The sequence below is a fragment of the Pongo abelii genome, chromosome 3 (genome assembly GCF_028885655.2).
Source record: "Pongo abelii isolate AG06213 chromosome 3, NHGRI_mPonAbe1-v2.0_pri, whole genome shotgun sequence".
Taxonomy (NCBI): Eukaryota; Metazoa; Chordata; class Mammalia; order Primates; family Hominidae; genus Pongo; species Pongo abelii.
This window is the reverse complement of record NC_071988.2, coordinates 134,468,166-134,492,243: the sequence shown is the minus strand read 5'-3', so window position 1 is coordinate 134,492,243 and position 24,078 is coordinate 134,468,166. Positions and strand designations below refer to the sequence as shown.

The following is a 24,078-nucleotide window of genomic DNA, read 5'->3' as shown; positions in this document are numbered from 1 at the left end:
AAAAATTAGCCGGGCATGGTGGTGGTCACCTGTAATCCCAGCTACTCAGGAGGCTGAGGCAGGAGAATTGCTTGAATCCGGGAGGCAGAGGTTGCAGTGCGCCGAGATCACGCCACTGCACTCCAGCCTGGGTGACAGAGTGAGACTCCGTCCTGCCCACCCCCCTTCCCCCACAAAAAAAAATCTTGAGGAGCCAGGTGTGGTGGCTTGCACCCGTAATCCTAGCTCCTCAGGAGGCTGAAGTGGGAGGATCACTTGAAGCAAGGATTTCAAGGAAAAGAACTTGAAAACTACTTTTCCTCCCTTCCACTGCAGTAATGAAACTAAACATAAGATCCAGTAAACAGGAGCAAGTAACCAGTAACTTAATTCCAGGTTCGTGAGATCTATGATTCAATCTAGTTCCAGCTGTGTAGGTGTATCAGAAGTTGTTGACCGGCTACATATTTCTCTAATGTCTCCCAACCAAAACTTAGTTTCATTGGATGGCAATGAGCCCAGCCTCAATAGATGGCATTCTTTCCTTCATTTCTAGAGAACTTTTTTCTCTTTTTTTTTCTTTTCCTTTTTCTTTTCTTGACACAGGGTCTCTGTCACCCAGGCTGGAGTGCAGTGGCGTGATCATGGCTCACTGCAGCCTCAAACTCCTGGGCTCAAGCGATCCTCCTGCCTCGGCTTCCCAAGTAGGTGGGACTACAGGCATGAGCCATCATACATGGCCTTTTCTAGGGGTAAGCACATGGCCTTTTCTAGGGGTAAGCACATGACCCAGTTCTAATAATTAGAAGAATGGAAGTGTCTGCAAGATGGCTACTAAGAAAGATTTACCTCCCTCATAAGAAAGACCTTCTGCCACCACCTGACACCTTCCTCCAACCTTGCTTTCTGCTTTGGACACCATTACATGAAGATGTGATTTTTGGAACTGTGGCAGCCATCTCATGACCAGGAGGGATGACACTGCTATCACCTGAGGATGGCAAAGTAGAAGGATCAGAGAAGGTTCAATCATCGATGACACTATTGAGCCACTGAGCCAACAATCCTGGGACTAACAACTTCTGGCCTCCTGTTAGGTAAACAGTGAATGCACTTATGATTTAAGCCACAGTTAGTGGAAATACCCTAAAGGTGTGTGTGTATGTGCACGTGAGCACTCGTGTATGGGGGTATGTGTGCCTGTGTGTGTTTTAGACAGGATCTTGCATCAAAGAGCTGTGACTCTGGACCACAACTTTATCATTTGCAGAGAGAGTTAGTGAGACAAGGAGATACTGTTAGGTGGTCCAAATTCGTATGCTTTGGGGGCTAGAGGTAAGGATGAATTAAAAGAAAGTTGAAAATACAAACACAAGATAAATTGCAAACTATCTTGGCTGGAGCTGTCTCTGCCTGCCTTGAAACAATTTAGAACACAGCAAATGCGGACAGCTGTTTAGAAATGGCTCGAATAATGTGACTGCAGAGTCAAAAGCCTGTGGATGTTTAATACAGTTAATAAAATAAAACCTTTTATGAGGTTACATATTTTCCTATTAAATTTGAGAAGGATAACAAATGAAGTCTGATAATAATGCTTTTGAGATATGCAAATTACCTCTCTGATGCCTGCACCTCTCCTCTAGAAGAAACTCACTTTTAAAGATTCCTCCAGATGCCATGAGTTTGGATTAGTGTGATCCCAGGTGACTCACTTACTCAAACAATGAATTGCTTTTGATATCTTTTCTACCAATGCTTATGATGCCATTTTCATCACACCTGCATATGAGTTCCTGGCTAGACACAATAAATCCTGGCACTTTCATTTCAGGATTGACAATTTGATTATTACTTTCCCCTTTGAAAAGAGCAATAACTTTAGAATCATTTCCTTTACTTTCTGCTTCTCCCACACTCCAAATTGGAAGCTCAGACCTTTTCCAGGCGTGTAGAGACAGTGCCTACAGTGCCTAAGTCTTCAGGGTAGCCAAACTCTTTTTTTTTTTTTTTTTTTTTTTTTGAGATGAGGTCTCGCTCTGTCACCCAGGGTGGAGTGCAATGGTGCAATCTCAGCTCACTGCAACCTCCACCTCCTGGGTTCAAACAATTTTCCTGCCTTAGCCTCCCAAGTAGGTAGGACTACAGGCACATGCCACCACATCTCACTAATTTTTTTGTATTTTTAGTAGAGACAGGGTTTCACTATGTTGGCTAGGCTGGTCTTGAACTCCTGACCTCCAGTGATCCACCTGCCTTGGCCTCCCAAAGCGCTGGGATTACAGGTGTGAGCTACCGTGCCCGGCTAGGGCAGCCAAACTTTTAATCAGCTCCAAGATGATAAAGGAGCCTCCATTATCTTCGTCACAATAGCAACCCTCCTTCCAAGAAACACAAAGGAATCCTCCATCTCTGTCCCTCCCCTTCTTCAGCATCCTTCCTCTCTCCTACCTTTCATGTACACAACCCTGAGAGTAGCTGGCAAAAATGGGCTTCTGAACCTTGGGGATTCAGGGATTATATTTTCTCTGCAGCAAGAGAATAAAAGAAGCCAATAGATGCTGGTGGGGATGGAGTGGAGAATTTTCCTAAATACTGAGATCATTCCATACTACTTTTCAAAAAAACAACAGCTAGGCAAAACTTTTAAATCATGGAACCATTATTCCCTTGATGGTCCTCTAATAGTCGTGGCCAATGTAAGGGTTTTTTTAATGCATAATGACTTTTCCATTTGCCAACACAATCTCTAGGGAAGAAATATTTGATTTATGCGTTACACAGTCAAGTGCTTTGAAATACCTTAATTATTAAAAGCACATTATAAAACCAAACTCTATGTTTTCCTTCTATCTAGTCCACACATGTAAGACTTTAATTTCAATTTTAAAAGATTAAATTATTCATTGAGCATCTGTTATATTTCAGGCAATACGACAGGCATTGTTCTACACTCAATACCTCATAGTGTAGCAATTAGGGAAATTTATAACTGATTCCATTAGGAAGTGACAGGATCAGATGTGTTAGTTGTATACAAGAGAGTTTGTAAATGGGAGAGACTGCAGAGAGTGAGACCAATTAGAACACTATTATAATATAGTCCATATAAGACCCAATGTGGTCCTAAACTTGGACAGAAAAAGTAAGATTGGAGAAAAGATGGAGAGAGGAAAAGAAACCAAAAACAGCACTCGAGGGTAGGCACCAAATAGTGAGACTTTTATAGACATGTTATGTTTGAAGGACCCACAAGACGTAAAGGAAGAGATTGATGGAAGTCAGATCAAAGTACCAGGTCAACAGAGGGGTTTACACTAAAGATGCTGTTGAGGAGACATCAACATATGGTGGTAATGGAAGCTACAGGAGTGGATAATTGGTCTGGGAAGAAATATAAATATGTGAGATGAAAATCAGAGATGGAAAGTAGAACCCTGGTTGACATTAATGTTTAAAGAACAAGTGAAGGAAGAGGAAGTGATGGAGGAGAATGCTAAAGAACACTAGTAGGAAAACCATGAATAAGTCATGATAATAAGTACAGCTCTTTAGGATCCGGCTGTTGACTAACTTACCAGTCGCATATCCTGCCACCTCCCCCAAAACTGTGCTCCAGCCATTCAGAATTTCTGATAACTCCCTAAAATGCCTAAAATGCCATATGCTTTCTACTTCCAAGCCTTTGCAATTCCTGTTCCTCTGATATTCCCTTTCTATCTTAGGTTGCAAGCTCTTACTCTTCCTTCAAGCACCAGCTTCTCTTTGAAGCCTTTGCTGAAGTCCCCAAGCAGAGGCCTCCACTGCTTTGAATTATACCTTTTTTTTTTTTTTTGAGACGGAGTCTCGCTCTGTCGCCCAGGCTGGAGTGCAATGGCGCGATCTCGGCTCACTGCAAGCTCCGTCCCTGGGTTCACGCCATTCTCCTGCCTCAGCCTCCCAAGTATCTGGGACTACAGGCGCCCGCCACAACGCCCGGTTAATTTTTTGTATATTTAGTAGAGACGGGGTTTCACTGTGTTAGCCAGGATGGTCTCAATATCCTGACCTCGTGATCCACCCGCCTCGGCCTCCCAAAGTGCTGGGATTACAGGATTGAGCCACCGTGCCCGGCCGAATTATACCTTCTTTATTGAAATCATCACATTCTATCTGCTTAGTTGGTTTTTCCACTGTATCATAGTTCCCTGAGTACTAAATGTTTTCCCCTCTGTATTTGAGGTGTTTTCACCTCCGTACTTCCAGGCCCCAACATGATACCTGGCATGAGGAGGTGGTATTACATGCACTGTTTAAGGACACAAGCTTTGATATCTAACACACGTGGATGTGAACCCCTTCCTCTACCATTTCCTTGACTGCATGATCTTCAGCAAACTACTAAGCCTGGTGTCTTTAAATTAGAGTGATTACTGTCCTATCTCATCAAATGGATGGGAGGATGAAATAATACATGTAAATAATTTGTCACAGAGCTTGACACACACTCAAGCTCAGTTAGTATAAGCATCTTTATTTCAGATGTTGAATATATGAATGGTAATCTATAGTCCTAATGAGAAGAGCTTCAGGAAGGAGGAAATGGTCAACAGAATAAAAACTGCTGACCAGGCGCGGTGGCTCATGCGACCGGGTGCGGTGGCTTATGCTTGTAATCCCAGTACTTTGGAAGGCCGAGGTGGGCAGATCACCTGCAGTCAGGAGTTTAAGACCAGCCTGACCAACATGGAGAAACCCCATCTCTACCAAAAATACAAAACTAGCCAGGCGTGGTGGCACATGCCTGTAATCCCAGCCACTTGGGAAGCTGAGGCAGATGAATCACTTGAACCTGGGAGGCGGAGGTTGCGGTGAGCCGATATTGCACCATTGCATTCCAGCCTGGGCAACAAGAGTGAGACTCCGTCTCAAAAGTAAAAATAAAAAATAAATAAAAACTGCTAAGAAGTAGGCCAGGCCCAGTGGCTCACGCCTATAATGCCAGCACTTTGGGAGGCCGAGGCAGGCAGATTACCTGAGGTCAGGAGTTCAAGACTAGCCTGGCCAACATGGTGAAACCATGTCTCTATGAAAAATAAAAACATTAGTTAACGTGGTGGTGGGTGCCTGTAATCCCAACTACTCGGGAGGCTGAGGCAAGAAATTTGCTTGAACCTGGGAGGCAGAGGTTGCAGTGAGCCAAGATCACATCATTGCACTCCAGCTTGGGCAACAGAGCAAGACTGTCTGAAAAACAAAAAAAATTAAGAAGTCTAATAGGATGAGGGCTATCCACTTACTAAATACTTAACTAAAGCATCCTTATCTCTCCATCAACTGGGTTTCTTTAACCTCACTGTCAGGCTCAGCCTTGCCCCAATCTCTATAACTAGTGAAGACAAAAGAATTGCGGAAAACAACAACATCTTCTAAACAGAGGAAAGTCCTAGAATAGGCAGGAGAGAATGTGATCAAGGTCAGGATAATTCTTCTTCTGAAACAGGAAGGAAGAAGGCAAGAATATGTGAAAATGCAAATGTTTAGAAGTGGATGTGTGTTTCTGGTTCTCTTTTATAACTGAAGAAGGTGTCCATAAAAGAGGCATTCATGCATAAAACATTTTGTACTGTCAGATGAAAGAACTAAGTCAGCTATATAATCATCCAAGTTTTTATCAGAAAGAGAGATAAGATTTTTTAAGCTGGCATACAAGGTCTCTTATCCAATTAGAAGTCTGATTTAGTCAATAGCCCTGGTACTCTTGTACATTTTAGCTTTTTATATTTATAAATATATATATTTTTAAAGTAAATATTCATTGTTGTCTAAAAAACTGTCCAAGCACTTTCAGCAAAGCTATACAAATACTTGGTAACTATCTTGGATAGGTAATAGCAGTAAAGCATATTGGCTTGTTAGATATTATGTTTAGCTCAGTGGTACAAATTCATAAAATAAACATTTTTCCTTATAAACTGGCATTATGAAGTGATTAGTCCTTATAATTTATATTAAATATGTCTATTACTCTGAAATCTACAAGCTCACACAATTTAAGGAATATCACAATCCCATGCATCTATCATTTTCCTTCATGTTCACTATTATCTATCATTCATTACATTGGGCAGTCTCAGAAAGAGTTTATTTGATTTGCTCAATTCCAAAATGAACTAACGCAAAATAACCTTATGAAGTCAAAGTGCAGAGAGATAGCGGAAGAGAAATTCAGTATTCATAAAACTTGTAGGAAAATAGTTAAATAAGCGCATCTTTTAGGACAATCAGAAAAAAAAGGTCACACAAGCCCAATATATATTAGATAATACACTGCAGAAAAATGACACGCTGCTTCTACATTTATTATGATAAAAGTAGAATAAAGGTTAATGGATTTGAAGAACCACATTTCCAAGAGTTTGGCTTTTAATAACCAAGTGCCTGGCAAGATACCATTCATTATAAACGAAAACTGTTAAGATAAATAACTTGTATATTAGTCTAGTGAAATAAAGCATTTAAAAGAATGAAACTGTTTTTAGACCTGCTCAGGTAAAACAAAAGAATGTTTGCTTAATTTCATTAAAAGGAAAAACAAATTCCAGATGTAGCACTTGACAGTCACCCAGGTCTTCATGTTTCCTCCAATTTCTTCAGGCTACGCAATGCTATTCTCAAGGAGCATGACTGATTCTTCTTAGGCTTCTTGTTGGGCTGCTTTTCCATCTCCAATTTTCTAAATTTGGGTACATCTTCAAGGGATCTGCTTCTGTCATATGTGATATGGAAGTGCCAATCTTCTGCTCAAAGGGTTCTGTTTTCAGCCCAAACCCTAATCAAGAAATGACCGTGAATCTGTAACTTAAAATATCCTTCTCATCACCCACAGCTCCCTAAGCAATGATCATGGCCAAATACACATATTCAAGACAGAAGACACTGGCTAGAGAGACATTTTTATCAGGCTAACAGGTATGTAATGGAAGTTTTATCAGGCTAACAGGTATGTATGAAAGTTTTACACCATAAAGCAAGAGAAGCAAAAAAAAAACCCCCAAAATTAGATGAACAAACTTAATACTTTAAGTTAAATGTAATCACATTAGCAGCAAATAAGATGTACAAATAATAATAATGGCCCTAAAACAAGGATGTTAGCAACCTAAGCATAGACATTGCAGAGAAAGAACAATGTGGAATTCAGAATGTGATCAGGCTACATATGGAAGAAAGAAAATCCAGACAGGATTGAGACTTCCTAGTGAAGAGGCACAGAATTTCATACCCAAACCCCAGGGGATAGTATTATTAATATCAAAACCCCAAGGGATAGTATTAATAATTGCAGAGATCTGTTTAAATTCTTTGACTTCTTTGAATGTTATTTCTTACAAATTCCATTATTACTTGCATAAAGTCCTAAATTAAAGAACCTCTTCCAAGTATTGTCATAAAAAATATCTGGCAGCTGGGCATGGTGGCTCACGCCTGTAATCCCAATACTTTGGGAGGCCGACGCAGGCGGATCACCCATGGTCAGGAATTCGAGATCAGCCTGGCCAACATGATAAAACCATGTCTCTACTAAAAATACAAAAATTAGCCAGGTGTGGTGGCGGGCGTCTGTAATCCCAGCTACTTGGGAGGCTGAGGCAGGAGAATGGCGTGAACCCGGGAGGCGGAGGTTGTAGTAAGCCAAGATCTCGGAATTGCACTCCAGCTTGGGCAACAAGAGTGAGACTGCGTCTCAAAAAAAAAAAAAACAACCTGGCCTAATATCTGGAAATTAGTCAAGATTCTGGGCACAAATAAGCCAAACCAGTTAAGCAATATCCATCATAATATTCATTTTTTTCTGAGTGTTCTACAAATTACATTCACACAAAGTATCTTAACAGAATTATGATTTTAAATCTAGTACTGTTCAGCCTTTGAAATAAATTATTCCTTCAATTAAAAACCCTACATGCAGTGACAGTTCCAGAAGTTTTATTTAGGAGGGACTTAATGGAGGCAATCTGATTGGAAGACAGACAGAGAGATTCTAAGGGGGCATGGCATGAAGTGATCTGTCTAGAGGTTAAACATATATATATATATATATATATATTTTTTTTTTTTTTTTTTTTTTTTTTTGAGATGTAGTCTCACACTGTTGCCCCCAGGCTGGAGTGCAATGGCACGATCTCGGCTCACTGCAACCTCCACCTCCTGGGTTCAAACAATTCTCCTGCCTCAGCCTCCCAAGTAGCTGGGATTACAGGCACCCGCCACAATGCCCACCTAATTTTTGTATTTTTAGTAGAGACGAATTTCACCATGTTGGCCAGACTGGTCTCAAACTCCTGACCTTGTGATTCGCCCACCTCGGCCTCCCAAAGTGCTGAGATTACAGGCGTGAGCCACTGCGCCCAGCCCCAAAAATATTGTTTTTATTAAATTGTATATTATAGAACTGATGAAAATGGCAATTTTTTAAAAGTTGTATTTGGATTTTAAATAAGATTGTGAAAATATGACATCCATGATTAGGTGATAACGATGACAACGACGACAATGACGACGATGATGATGATGATTTTATTTGGAAGTGGCTTTTATCTGGGGATAGGAGGAAGGTGGCTAATGGTGCCAACACCTTTCAGGGGTATTCATTCTCTACAGAATAAAGAACACATTCTTTAGTAAACTGAAGGCCATCCATGATATTATACCAAATATATTTTCTTTTTTATTTATCTTGAGACAGAATCTCACTTTGTCACCCAGGCTGTAGTGCAGTGGTACAGTCTCGACTCACTGCAACCTCTGTCTCCCAGGTCCAAGTGATTCTCCTGCCTCAGACTCCCGAGTACCTGGGATTACAGGTGCCTGCTGCCACACCCAGATAATTTTTGTATTTTTAGTAGAGACAGGGTTTCACCATGTTGGTCAAGCTAGTCTTGAACTCCTGACCTCAGGTGATCCACACGCCTCTGCCTCCCAAAGTGCTGGGATTCCAGGCATGAGCCACCATGCACAGCCTACCAAATATCTTTTCAGTTTTATCTTTCACTAGTAACTCCTTGTCATTTACTCGTTAGTCCATTACTATTGATCACTAACCATTCTGCCTGCCCTCCAGTATTTTCCCATCTCTCTGTGTCTCTTTATGCTGCTCCTTCTGGATCTGAAAAGCTCTTTATCCAATCTCTACCTATCAAAATTAAAGCCATTCTCCTATATCCCACTCAAATTTCAACTTTTTCGTTAAACCTAATACGATTTCCTTCAACCAAAATAAACTTTTATCTGTCCTTCCATGGTATTTTATACACTATTATTGCCCTTACGATATTCTTTTTTTTTTTTTTTTTTTTTGTGACAGAGTTTCTCTCTTCTTGCCCAGGCTGGAGTGCAATGGCTCGATCTTGGCTCACTGCAACCTTCACCTCTCGGGTTCAAGCAATTCTGTGCCTTAGCCTCCCGAGTAGCTGGGACTACAGGCGCCCGCCACCATGCCCAGCCAATTTTTTTGTAATTTTAGTAGAGATGGGGTTTCACCACCTTGGCCAGGCTGGTCTTGAACTCCTGACCTTGTGATCCACCAGCCTTGGCCTCCCGAAGTGCTGGGATTACAGGCGTGAGCCACCGTGCCTAGCCCATCATCTCCTATATGATTCTAAGATTCTTGAGGGCAGGGATAGATCTAATGTCCTTAGAAAAAAATTTAAAATATTCTGAGTGCTTTTCAAATTAAACATAACTTATAGAGTCATAATTTTGCTTTTGAAAAATCTGAGGAATATGGCCGGGCGTGGTGGCTCATGCCTGTAATCCCAACACTTTGGGAGGCCAAGGCAGGTGGGTCACCTGAGGTCAGGAGTTCGAGACCAGCCTGGCCAACATGGTGAAACCCCGTCTCTACAAAATATTAAAAAATTAGCTGGGTGTGGCATCATGCACCTGTAATCCCAGCTACTCAGAAGCCTAGGGCAGGAGAATCACTTGAACCCAGGAGGTGGAGATTGCAGTGAGCTGAGATCGTGCCACTATACTCCAGCCTGGGTGACAGAGTGAGACCTTGTCTCAAAATAATAAATCAATGAAAAATCTGAAGAATGTATCTTTTAAAATTATTGCCAAGGGTTATATTCCAGGTGACATCTGAAATTATTAATTTGGTTTCTAATTTTAACAGCTACCTTCTATAATGTCGCAATGAAATGTAAGGGAGGATTACATTATTAGTATGTCTTCCATCGAGTGGTAATTAAAACTGATAATGTAATTGGTAATTTCTCTCTTCATGTTTGAAATGCCATGAAGTTTCATGGATTAAAGAGCAAATTATTACTAATTAGGGCCTTACCCAGGCTGCCACTTGTTTGCTAGGTAATTTTGAGCAAGTTACTTACGCTCTTTGTGCATCCACTTAACAAATCTGAAATCTAAAATATGGATTATCTACTTTCCAAGTTGCTACAGATATTAGTCATTAAGTTACTGTCAAGAATTATAAGGAAGGAGGGAATCTGAAAAGTGAACAGAAATGGTACTTGTTGGGGGTAGGGTAGTTAAACTACTTCTTTGGTACTATGCTCACTACCAGGGTGCCAGGATCCGTACTCCAAACCTCAGCATCATGCAATATTCCTGTGTAATAAATCTGCACATCTACTCCTTCTATTTAAAATAAAAGTTGAAATTAAAAACAAAAACAAAAACAAAAAACAAATCATACTTGTTAATAACACCCTGAAGCTAAACAACCTCAAGTGAGCCAAGGAAAGAACAGAGTTAAATGAAGAAAAGTTTTCAACTGAGGTGTAATCCCTACTTTGTTGCAAGATTATGAGGGTTATTTTCCTATTATGTTGACGTCAGCATGTAATATTTAAAAGTAAAGGAAACAAACAAGATATTTGTAAAATATAAAGCTTGATTAGCAATTGTATACCTAAGACCAAAATTAATGTAATTCAATTTGTTACTTGAGATTCCTACATTGTTGAATGTAGTATTCAGAAGTGAAAGGGTGTAAAAGTAGTCTTTAATTCAGCAGTTTCATTTTATTTTTATTTTTTCCATCAGTTAACAGGGTAGAAAGAAAAAAATTTATTTTTTTTTATTTATTTATTTTTGAGACAGGGTCTTGCTCTGTCACTCAGGCTGGAGTGCAGTGGTGTGATCACAGTTCATTACAGCCATGACCTCCAGACCTCAAGCAGTCCTCACACCTCAGTCTCCTGAGTAGCTAATTTTTTTTTTACTTTTTGTAGACATGAGGTCTCGCTATGTTGCTCAGGCTGGTCTTGAACTCCTGGGCTCAAGCAATCCTCCTGTCTTGACCTCCCAAAGTGCTGAGATTATAGGCTTGAGCCATCACACCAGGCCTAAACCACCAGTTTCACTCCTGGGAATTTATCTATCAGTACATGTGTTCAAGGACCCATATATACTCTTTTTTTTTTTTTTAAAGACAGGGTCTCACTCTGTCACCCAAGCTGGAGTGCAGTGGCACAATTATGGCTCACTGTACCCTCACCCTCCCAGGCTCAAGTGATCCTCCCACTTCAGTCACCCAAGTAGTTGTGACTACAGGTGCTCATCACCATGCATGGCTAATTAAAAACAATTTTTTGTAAAGATGTCATCTCACTGTGTTGCCCTGGTAGTCTTGGGCTCAACAGATCCTCCCACCTTGGCTCCCCAAAGTGCTGGGATGACAGGCATGAGCCACTAGGCCTGGCCCTCACACATGTTCATAAAGATAAATGCACATGGTGTGCACTGTAGCAAAATGCTGGAAACAATCTAAATGCTCATTCATAAAGCAACAGTGAAATGAATTATGAAACATGCATATAATAAAATATGTAACTAAATAAAAAATGAAGTATATGTACCAAAATGGAATGATAAACGAAATAAATTATTATTATTATTATTATTATTAGAGATGGAGTTTCTCTCTTATTGCCCACGGTGGAGTGCAATGGCGCGAACTTGGCCCACCGCAACCTCCACTTCCCAGATTCAAGCAATTCTCCTGCCTTGGCCTCCCAAGTAGCTGGGATTAGAGGAATGCACCACCATCCCCGGCTAATTTTGTATTTTCAGTAGAGACAGGGTTTCTCCATGTTGGTCAGGCTGGTCTCAAACTACCAACCTCAGGTGATCCTCCTGCCTCAGCCTCCCAGAGTGCTGGGATTACAGGTGTGAGCCACCGTGCCTGGCCTACCAAAATAAATTATTATTAAAAAGGCATGATGTAAAAGCAATGTGGATAGTAGGCTCCCATTTTTGTAAACAAAATGGGGAGGGGGGATTGCCGTGTTTTGTTTTGGAGTAAGGTTTACTTTTCCCACATATCCATCTATAAATATGTGATGTTATTACAACATTCTTCTATAACTTCTTCAATTAAAAAAAAGTACAATAAAATTATGTTTACAGATTATTAGAGGCCAGGTGCAGTGCTGTAAGCCTATAGTACCATTTACTCAGAAGGCTGAGGCAGGAGGATCGCTTGAGCCCAGGAGTTCAAGGTTGTGGTGCGCTATGATCATGCCTATGAATCATTGCTGCACTCCGGCCTGGGCAATATAGGAGGACCCCATCTCTACCAAAAAAACTATTAGAATAAGGGACATTTAGTTAACCAGAAGGCTTACGATATAAACAATTGAAATCAAAATTACATATTTTTTCACAATAGCATATACATCTATAATATTTTATCATTTTGAAAGCACTTACACTAACATTATACCATTAGAGATTAATGATGGACCAATGAGGCCCAGTGTGGTGGTTTACACCTGTAATCCCAGCACTTTGGAAGGCCAAGGTTGGAGGGACTGCTTGAGGATAGAAGTTCGAGACCAGCCTGGTCAACATAGCAAGACCCTGTCTCTATATATAAAAAAGAAAAAAATAATAATAATGGACCTGTGAGATGGAATTATGGTTATTGCCATTTAATACATTATAAAACTAAAGTTTAGCGAGATTACATAATTTACTCAGAGTTACTCAGATAGGAACTAGAGGGGCTGTGCAAGCCTCATTTCTGACTTCTGTGTCTAATCCTCAGGCAAATGGCTGTCCTTCCTTGTAGTGCTGTCCTTGGGGAAGGGAAGAGGCTGACATTTATTGTGCATTTATCATATAACAACAATAGTTAAAATCATTTAGTATAAACCAACTGCCAGGTATCAAGCAAAATGTATTTTGTACATTTTATTGTTTATTTATTCATTTATTTATTTTGAGATGGGAGTCTCGCTCTGTTGCCCAGGCTGTAGTGCAGTGGCGCAATCTCGGCTCACTAAAACCTCCACCTCCCATAGCTGCAAAGAGAAAGTGCAGGCCCTATGTGAGCAAGTCTCCTGGTCTCATGCCCTCCTCATTCAGTAGGAAAAAGTGTGGTTGGAAGGAGCCCAGAGTGAGAAGTTCTAGAGCTTAGAGCTTGTGTCTAAGGGTGGTACTGTATAACACTCTCCAAACTCAAAGCACAGAGCCCGAGTACAAGGCAACTGAACAATCAAAAGGAAGGTAAACAGCAAAACTATAGCATTTGCATATAGTGATTTACGAAGATTTAAGTGAGGAAATATTTCCTGTGTAATGTTTGTAACTAGTTCTTATCACATCTGTGTTACCTCCTGATCCGATGACAAAAATAACGTGCTAAGTCTTGTTTGATACCAGCTTATTTGTGTTAACCTAGTTCTCCCTCTGTGGTAGATCATATTTTCAAAGGTGGCCAATATCCCTCCCACATGCTATTTTTACAATACGATGTTAATATCCATCCCTCCCAGGAATAGTGGGATGTACGTCCCCTACCACTGAATCTAGGTGAACCCATGAGACTGCCTCACCAAGAGTATGACAAAAGAAACCTGTGATTTCTAAGGCTAGGTCTTAAAGATGCCTTTTACTTCTGCCACAATTTCTTGGGACTTTTACTGTTGGAACCCAATCACCGTGCTGCAAGGAAGCCAAGATCCACACAGAGAGGACTTATATAGGTGTTCTAGCCGACACGCTCAGGTAGTATTGGTCACCAGATGTGTGACTGAGCAAATCTTAGATGATTATTGCTCCAGTCATGGAGTCACCTCCAGCCTTCTAGTCACCCCAGCTGATTCCTCATATCCTCACCAAGCCCTACCCAATTGCAGATTAATGAGTAAAACACATGATTATTGTTGTTTGAAGCCACTATGTTTGATGGGGTTTGTTATGTAGCAATTGATAATTGAAACTATTTATATATCCTTGCAATAAAAGCTAGGTTTACAGGCTAGTGAACTCAAGGCTATACGTGTCACTAGAAACAGATAATTAGCTCCTTAATATACCATAATCTACCCATATAATAACCCCTTATAAAAACATAAAATGCTAAACGTCTCCAAACCTTGTAGTGAATGAAGCTTAAAGTCCCTATTTATTTCTCATCTGATTGCTCATATTCAACGTAGCTGATTTAGAAATTGTTTTTTTAAAGCCTCTGGGAACTCTCTGTATTCATCAAGTAGGGTGTGAGATGTGACATATTATTTTGTCTTTTTTCATTTGATTTTTTGATACAGTTTTATTGTATGCAGTTCACTTTCATAAACAGCCTTCCTTCTAGAAATGAGTACTTGTCTTGTAGCTTCATATGATGTTTAAATGGGAAATTGTACAAATAATGTTTTAAGGCTGGGTGCGGTGGCTCACGCCTGTAATCCCAGCACTTTGGGAGGCCAAGGTGGGTAGATTGCTCAAGGCCAGGAGTTCAAGATCAGCCTGGCCAACATGACAAAACCCCATCTCTACTAAAAATACAAAAATTAGCCGGGCATGGTGGCGTGTGCCTCTGGTCCCAGCTACTTGGGAGGCTGAGGCAGAAGGATTGCTTGAGCCCAGGAGGTGGAGATGGCAGTGGGCCAAGATCCCACCACTGCCCTCCAGCCTGGGCAACAGAGCAAGACTCCATCTCAAAAAAAAAAAAAAAAAAAAGTAAAGAAAACATAAGGATGTCAAATAAGCACATAAAAAGTGTTCAACATCATTAGTCATTAGGGAAATACAAATTAAATCCACAAAGAAGTGTCTCTACACCCTTATTAGAATGACTAAAACAAAAAAATGCTAACATCAAATGTTGACAAGGATGCAGAGCAATAAGAACTCTAATTCATTGTCGGAAGGAACGTAAAAGCAGCAACACAGTCACATTGGAAAATAGTTTGACAGTTTCTTTTTTTTTTGAGACGGAGTCTCGCTCTGTCGCCCAGGCTGGAGTGCAGTGGCACAATCTTGGCTCACTGCAAGCTCTGCCTCCTGGGTTCACGCCATTCCCCTGCCTCAGCCTCCCTAGTAGCTGGGACTACAGGTACCCGCCACCACGCCCGGCTAATTTTTTTGCATTTTTAGTAGAGACGGGGTTTCACTGTGTTAGCCAGGATGGTCTCGATCTCCTGACCTCGTGATCTGCCCGCCTCGGGACAGTTTCTTATTAAGTTAAACATATACTTACTATATAATCCAAAATTTATATTCCTAGGTGCACACCCAAGAGAAATAAAAACAAGCTTCACACAAAAAATCCACACAAATTTTTTTTGTTGGTTTTTGAGACGGTGTTTCACTCTTGTTGCCCAGGCTAGAGTGCAATGGCGCGATCTCGGCTCACCGCAACCTCCGCCTCCGGGGTTCAAGCGATTCTCCTGCCTCTGCTTCCCGAGTAGCTAGATTACAGGCATGCGCCACCACGCCCAGCTAATTTTGTATTTTTAGTAGAGACAGGGTTTCTCCATGTTGGTCAGGCTGCTCTCGAACGCCCAACCTCCGGTGATCGGCCCACCTCGGCCTTCCAAAGTGTTTTATAGAGCAACTTCATTCATCACTGCCCCAACCTGGAAACAACCCAAATGTTCTTCATCTGGTGAATGGCTGGGCAGTGGTGCACCCATACGATGGAATACTACTCAGCAATAAAAAGGAACAAAATGTTTACACATGCAAGATACTTAGAGGGACCTGTTTACAGGCACTATGCTGATTGAAAAAAATCAATTTTAAATGGTTTTACTCTAGGTAATTTCATTTATCTGACATTCTTGGAAAGGCAAAACTATACGGACAGAGAACAGATCAGTGGCTACCAGGAATTGAAGGTAGGAGGAGCCTTTGTTTGACTACAGTAGGATTAGCATGAGGGAAATTTTCAGGGAGATAGAACTATTCTCTACCTAGATTGTGGCGATGGTTACATGACTCTTAAGTATTTGTCAATACTCATTAAACTATATAAAAAGTGAATTTTACTATATGTAAATTAAAAAACAAAATTTAAAAACCTAAATTAATAATGTCAGTACATAACTATATTTATTTATTGCCTGTGACTGTCATCCCTTCACTGTCTAAAATAAATTTTCCTGTACTGTAACTCAAATACTTTTTATAAAATAAAAATTAAAAATATAACATCTTGGCCGGGTGTGGTGGCTCACGCCTGTAATCCCAGCACTTTGGGAGGCCAAGGCGGGCGGATCATGAGGTCAGAAGATCGAGACCATCCTGGCTAACACGGTGAAACCCCGTCTCTACTAAATATACAAAAAATTAGCTGGGCATGGTGGCGGGTGCCTGTAGTCCTAGCCACTCGGGAGGCTGAGTCAGGAGAATGGCGTGAACCCGGGAAACATCTTGGCTGGGTGCAGTAGCTCACACCTGTAATCCCAGCACTTTGGGAGGCCAAGGCAGGTGGATCACCTGAGGTTAGCAGTTCAAGACCAGCCTGGCCAACATAGTGAAACTCTATCTCTACCAAAAATACAAAAATTAGTCAGGCATGGTGGCACATGCCTGTAGTCCCAGCTACTCGGGAGTCTGAGGCAGAATAGCTTGAACCCGAGAGGCAGAGGTTTCAGTGAGCCGAGACTGCGCCACTGCACTCCAGCCTAGGGGACGAAGTGAGATTCTGTCTCAAAAATAAATAAATAAATAAATAAAAATAAATATGTGTGTGTGTGTGTGTGTATGTATGTAACATCCTGACAAAAATATACAAAGAATGCAATTAATAATAGAAGAAACTGCCAGGTGCAGTGACACAGGCTTGTAGTCCAGCTACCCGAGTAGCTAAGGCAGGAGGATTGCTTGAACCCAGGCATTTGTTTGTTGTGCTTTTCTTTTTTCTTTCTTTTTTTAATTTTATTCTTTATTTTTATTTTTATTTTATTTTATTTTTTTGAGACAGAGTCTCACTCTGTTGCCCAGGGTGGAGTGCAATGGCATGATCTCGGCTCACTGCAACCTCCGTCTCCCAGGTTCAAGCAATTCTCCTGCCTCAGCCTCCCAAGTAGCTGGGATTACAGGTGCCCACCACTACACCCGGCTAATTTTTTTTGTATTTTTAGTAGAGACAGGGTTTCACCATGTTAGTCAGGCTGGTCTCAAACTCCTGACATCAGGTGACCCACATGCCTCGGCCTCCCAAATTTCTGGGATTACAGGCGTGAGCCTCCACGCCCGGCCTGTTGTGTTTTTCTTAGACAGGGTCGCACTGTCGTGCAGGCTGGAGTGCAGTGGCATGATTACAGCTCACTGCAATCTTGAACTCCCCGGCTCAAGCAATTATCCCGCCTCAGCTTCCCAAGTAGCTGGGAGTACAGGTACACATGACCACACCCAGCTAATTTTTGTATTTTTTGTAAAGATGGGGTTTTGCCATGTTGCCCAGGCTGGTCGCAAATTCCTGAGCCCAGGCCTTTGAGGCTATAATGCAGAACGACTGCACCTGTGAATAACCACTGCACCTCACTGCACTGCCCATAGCCTGGGCAGTACAGAGAGACCCCGACTTTTTTTTTTGAGACAGTGTGCTAGGATTACAGGCGTGAGCCACTGTGCCTGGTGACCCCAACTCTTAAGAGAAAAAAAAAAAAAGAATGAAAAATCCTTTAAAAATGTAAGCCTGGCCAGGCGCAGCGGCTCACACCTGTAATCCTAGCACTTTGGGAGGCTGAGGCAGAAGGATCACTTGAGCTGAGGAGTTTGAGACCAGCCTGGACAACATAGTGAAATATCACCTCTATTTATAATAATAAATAAATAAATATAAATGTAAGCATATATATATATATATATATATATATATATAAAACACCTGTTCAAAAAGATTCTCCATTAACCCATTCATTCTCAGAAATATTTTTCTCAGGACCATCATAGAAACAGCAGAAATAATTGAGGAGCTCCCAGTGGAGGCAAAAGGTAACTGAAAGTTTTAGTCTCTCCTCTCAGCAACCACGATGCTGGAAAAATGTTTTTAGATAACACAGAAGTGAAAATGGAATTCAAGCATTTTTTTTTTTTTTTTTTTTTTTTGAGATGGAGTCTTGCTCTGTCATCCAGGCTGGAGTGCAGTGGCACAATCTCGGCTCACTGCAACCTCCACCTCCTGAGTCCAAGCTATTCTCCTGCCTCAGCCTCCCAGGTAGCTGGGATTGCAGGCGCCCGCCACCAAGCCCAGCTAATTTTTTTGGATTCATAGTAGAGATGAGGTTTCACCATGTTGACCAGGCCAGTCTTGAACTCCTGACCTCGGGCAATCCGCTCGCTTCAGTCTCTCAAAGTGCTGAGATTACAGGCGTGAGCCACCTGGCCCGGCCCAAGCTATTCTCCTGATGGATTTGAGTAATGAAAATTACTTCAACTCTACTGTAAATACTATAGTTAAATCCAAGTAACTCAAAACAGAACTCCATGAGAATAATTATAGATAGCTAGGAGTAACAGAGGAGTTCTTTAATAGTCACAAGCCCTGAAAATTAGAAGAAGACAGTAAGTAACAGTGATTGCAAAGTAAGGCATCATTAAGACCACATTTTAAATCCCTAAGTTCCAATTTCCTAGCTATGAACTTGAGTAGGTAGCTCAGTTTCTCTAAACCCACGTTTTCTTGTCTAGAAAATGGGAATAATATCTCCTTCACAGGATTGTTGTGAAAACTATGCCTCGCTTAGCACCATGCTTGGCTCACTGTAAATATTTCAGTATTACCACATGGGAGGTCTCAACGTTTCCACAGCAAAGAATGAAGGAACACTAGTTTGGTGCCATAAATGATATGACACCAATACCCAGAGACCACGGGGAAGGATTGATGAAGAAACAAGAGAGTGACACTGAAGTTTTCTGGCACCAATGATAGACGGTCTTACAGCTCTTCCAAGTCTCACAGCAATCAGTGCCATGATAACACCCATCAGAGTTTGTCAGAAAGATGGTAAGGTCCAGATAGATGCTATCACCATATCTTTTCTTTTTTTCTTTTTTGAGACTGTTTTGCTCTGTCACCCAGGCTGGACTGCAGTGGCTCAATCTCAGCTCACTGCAACCTCTGCCTCCTGGGTTCAAGCAATTCTTCTGTCTCAACCTCCTGAGTATCTGGGATTACAGGTGCCTGCCACCACACCCAGCTAATTTTTGTATTTTTAGTAGAGGCCAGGTTTCACCATGTTGGCCAGGCTGGTCTCGAACTCCGAATCTCAGGTGATACTCCCATCTCAGCCTCCCAAAGTGCTGGGATTACAGGCATTAGCCACCATCCCGGCCTTCAATATATCTTATACGTCATAATCTCAGTAAGTACTCATTTAGCTTTGATTTAAATTCTCTGGAAATGGCCATAAGAGTCATATGGGTCCTTTAATGTATATGACATATACAGACAAACTATTGCAAAACAACCATTTCTTCATCTTTTCTTTTACAAAGTTAGAAAATGAATGAAGAATAAACATGGGCTGATGTCCACGAAATCTGTCTTTCTATTTTCATAACTAATTTGACTTACGAGTTGGAAAAGGTAGGTGAAACTTCTGTAACTTATTTATCCTGTATATAAAATACAGAAAAGATACCCCTTTTCTTACAAGAAGAAGAAAAAAAGGGAAATACCTAATGCCTAAGAAGCCTGAAAAGATGGCGCATTGATAAAGTTATCTCTCCCTTAGCAGAATGAACTTAAAGGTCATTTTCCCTTGTCCTTCTCATTTTTGGAAACCTAGATTTTAAGTACACTGTGTGAAGGTACTGGACCACGTTAGATATTTCACGCTACATCAGCATTTTCCAAAAGCTTTAAAAAAATCTGTTCAAAATATGAAGTTGTAAAAAATAACATATATAGCTTGTGATATGTAATTCTAATAATATATGAAATAATTAATGAGAACAGAAATATAGCAAATAAATGCAAACGAATTCAATCCTACAGTGACATTTTAGGTACATACAAATTAGGTATTATTTAGGCTCATTATTAGAGGAGTGATCAAAACAAAAAGTTGATAAATAACTATTTTGTCTAAATAACGTGGAAAGGACCCTATAAGTAATTCAAATTTTAAATAGTTTGATGCTTCAAATACCTATACCTGCTAATGGGTAGGGTTTTTGTCCATTTCATTATCTTTAGAACATGAAACATTACTTTATGCTGAATAAATGTCTGTTGAATAAATGAATCCCCACACAGCACAGCTGCATTGAAATTAGTAGTTAAATATACTAATTTGCCAGCTATGTTTATATTCACCAAAAGCTTTCCTAAAATATTTTAATTTCTAAATTTCCATTATATAATTAACAGTATGACCAACAGATTTGTTGCAAAAATCCACATTAAAATCTTTACTCCTTTGGACTTCTGTGCTTTTCTCAATTACACTTTTTCTGAATTTTTACATGGTTCAGAAAGAGTAAAACAATTCCAATTTTAATTTAATTCCAATTCAATCCAGAATTGATTTGAAAAAGAATTATTAATGAACATGGAAAAATATGTCCAGGAAACAGTGACACAGTTAAAATACAATGGGAATGGGGCCTAAAACATTTCACCACTTAGTAGAACAACACGGTTATCCCTTCCGTTTTTCTATTTCTAATTTGCTCAAAATCACTTTCAGGCAAATGGTGATTCTGCAGCCAGAGGTTGTCAGTACTTCTGTTCCACCTGACTGGATGAATCAGGTAGACTGGAAGGACTAATAATTCCAGCAACCTATTTCTACATCCTATGCAAATTAATGCACCAATCACTAAAACAGTGCTACTGTAAGGTCATATAAATGAAAGCCTGAACAGAGGACACCAGTAAATAACTTGAATGTTGCAGCACTATGTCATTTTACACAGCTTTTAATTATGAGCTTCTCTAAATAGGTGTCTAGTCTGCAAAATAACAATGACCTTCCAGGCACATTTTTTCTATAACTATTTTCATACGTATTATTTGCTAGATCAAATAGGGTGTCTAGTCTGCAAAATAACAATGACCTTCCATGCACATTTTTTCTATAACTATTTTCATACGTATTATTTGCTAGATCAATAAAAGTGCTTTACAGAATAAGATTTCATAGAAATGTTTGAGTGCACATATTCTGTTTATTAATAAATTAACAAATTTTACTTCCTCAGTGTTTAGGTATGTGTGCATACATATATATTTAGCCAAATATAAAAATAATTTTTTGCTTAAAATATGATTTATATCGCAAATAACAATAATTTCACCTTCATTCTTGAATGCATAACAATCACAAATACAGATTTAATGATATCTGCTATCACAATTCTTCCAGAAAATAATAAAAAAAAGAATAGCTCCAAGTGCAATTAAAAACGCATTGTCATAAAATTAGAGTCCTAGATTCTATAAGGATTTAAAACCCTAACAATTTCTTTGGGACGCAGATTGCCACAAAAACTGTACACACTACTTTTTAGTCATTGCATTAAAAAATGCCCATAAACAAAGGTTGTCCGTAATATAACACTACCTACACATATTAAAATTCAAACGTGGCAAAGACCTTGTTAGGCATCAATCAATTTTACTGTCACGTTTTCGTAAATCCTGAAGTCTCCTTTATTTTTCAAAATTTCCACACTACCAGGGAGAAAGACCATTCTGTTGGGCATTATTTTCCTGCACGGATAGTATTCATCAATCAATTTTAGCCCTATTTCTAAATAGGAATCCAATTCTCTTCGGTAAAGAGGTTTCCTATTTGCAGTCAATGGATCATATTCTCACACTCATACACTACCATGAACACAGCAAGTGCACAATCGCTACTACTGTGATAACCTAAAGTGCTAGTGCTATAGTTCCTGGCAATGGTAGCCGGGGGGAAAAAATCTAGATACCAAATCACAGATCACAACCAGATGGAGTACTCCCTTGTTTTAATATTACCATACAAACAGAAAACAGGGCTTATTCAAACAGTCAAAGAAACGTGCATTCCTCCTTGCAGTGTTGGGGGAAGCTGTTTGTGTCTCTATAGACGGGGAGAGAACAGAAACACATGTTTTCTGTACTACATGGCTAATGCAGGATACAGGGCTGCAGTTGTTGGGTGAAGCTTTGCCCGAAAGTTGAGAAATGGTGAGTAACCTCTAGATGAGGTTCCTGCTCTCCTATGGGTGGAAGTAAATGCTTCCAGCAATCCTTCTCAAGGTCCTCGGGGAGTTTGGGTCTGGGGTACCTTTCCCCCAGGGGCACCCTGGTTTCTTCTAACGGTATAGCTCTGCAGTGGGTCATGTGACAGCTGGGTGTGTGCCTCTTTGCCGGGTGGGAGGGATGAGTTTGCGGGGTGCGTGTGTGTGAGTGTGCGTGCGTTCAGAAGTTACACGTCTGGTTTTGGAAGACGTGTATTTTTCTAGGGCTATCTGTGTGTGTGTCTGTATGTGTGTGTGTGTGTGAAGTGAGACTGAGAAAAGAGGTTTAGAGAATGGTCCTGGGCCGGGCGATGTAGCCAAGTCGGCTCCTGTCGGCCCCGCTCCTTGGGGAGCCGCTGCATTAGGGTTGAGGTCCCCGCCCTTGGGGGACGCGAGGACAATGGGGTGCCGGCGCCCCTCCCGCACTTTGTGCACCCACCTGACGAATCCGCGGCGGGTTCGGCGGGGTGGAGGCCCCGCCTTCCGGGGCCGGGGAGGTGGGAGAAGCCATCTTCCTGCGGCTCCGGGTTTCTTCCTCCTGTCACGCCCGGGTCTCCCGCGTCTCCTCGGTCTCCTTCGCGTCGGGCCTGCGGCCCACGCCCGCCCGGAGTCTCCGCAGCCGCCGCGCCCCGCGGACCCGCCCCGGCTCCTGCGCCGCAGAGTGGAAGGGGCGGCTGTGCCCTCTGCTTGCCCAGCAGAAGTCCCTTCCCGCGCCACCTACATCCCGGCCGGCGGACTCGGGGCCGCGGCGGGCCGGGGTCGGACGCGACCTTGGCCGCGGGGCTGGGCAGGCAGCTGCCCCTTCCCAGCGCCGCGCCCGGCGCGTGTGGTCTGAAAGTGCGAGCTGCCGGGCTTATTCTAGCGGCGGCGCCGGGAGAAAGGAGGCTGCTTCCCTAGCCGCTGCCGCTATCGCCAGGAGAGCGATGAGCTCATGGACAGCTCCCAGAAATATGTCTATATGCACCACTGACTGCCGGAGTTCGGGAGGTGGGTGGGGAGAAGGAGGCTCCTCCGCGGGCGCTCCCGCATCACTGGCGGACGTTCCCTCGGGAGGCCCCTGGCTGTTGGGGCGCGTCCAGCTCTTCCCTGCCCATCTCCACACTCACTCTCGGCTCTTTCCATTCATGCCATACACACATTTCCTATCCGCACTCACTCTCCGCTGGCGTTGTGCTAAGGCACCCACCCACCTCTAGCCTCCACGCGCACACATTCTTTGTTCTGCCAACTACTCCCTATTGATAAGGGGGAATTCATTTACGGAGTGAACGTGGTGTGAAATGCCACCGGGACCTCAACCCCTGTCTGATGTGGGCTGATGGATGAAGTGTCCCAAACGGTGTGTCCTTCATGCTTTGGGCGTTTCCCCCTCCCTCGAGATCCAGCCTCTTCCCTTCCCACCTTCCTCACTGTGAGAAAGCATCTTCCAGCTACCGTCCAGGGTAGGGACTTGGCCCCATCCCTCACCAAGGCAGAGAGCACCTCTTTTGTAGCTCTGTGAAGAACTTAGAAGACGGACCATGTTTTGCAGACCTTTGCGCAAGGGCTACGGCAGGAGTCATAAATCCCGCACAGGGGCCGACCTTGTTTGCCTCACTGTTTCCCAGGGGTATAGAG

At 41.8% G+C, this 24,078-nt stretch overlaps 1 protein-coding gene across 1 annotated transcript in view; it reads right to left on the bottom strand.

Annotated features, from left to right (window-relative positions):
* ANK2 (ankyrin 2) overlaps positions 1 to 23,628 on the bottom strand; it is a 683,465-nt gene extending 659,837 nt beyond the window's left edge. The window contains exon 1 of the mRNA XM_054554375.2: positions 22,901 to 23,628. Within this exon, the coding sequence (XP_054410350.1) occupies positions 22,901 to 22,972 (72 nt within the window). The 5' untranslated portion in view covers positions 22,973 to 23,628. The remainder of the gene's footprint in view (positions 1 to 22,900) is intronic.
* Between the last annotated feature and the right edge of the window lie 450 nt (positions 23,629 to 24,078).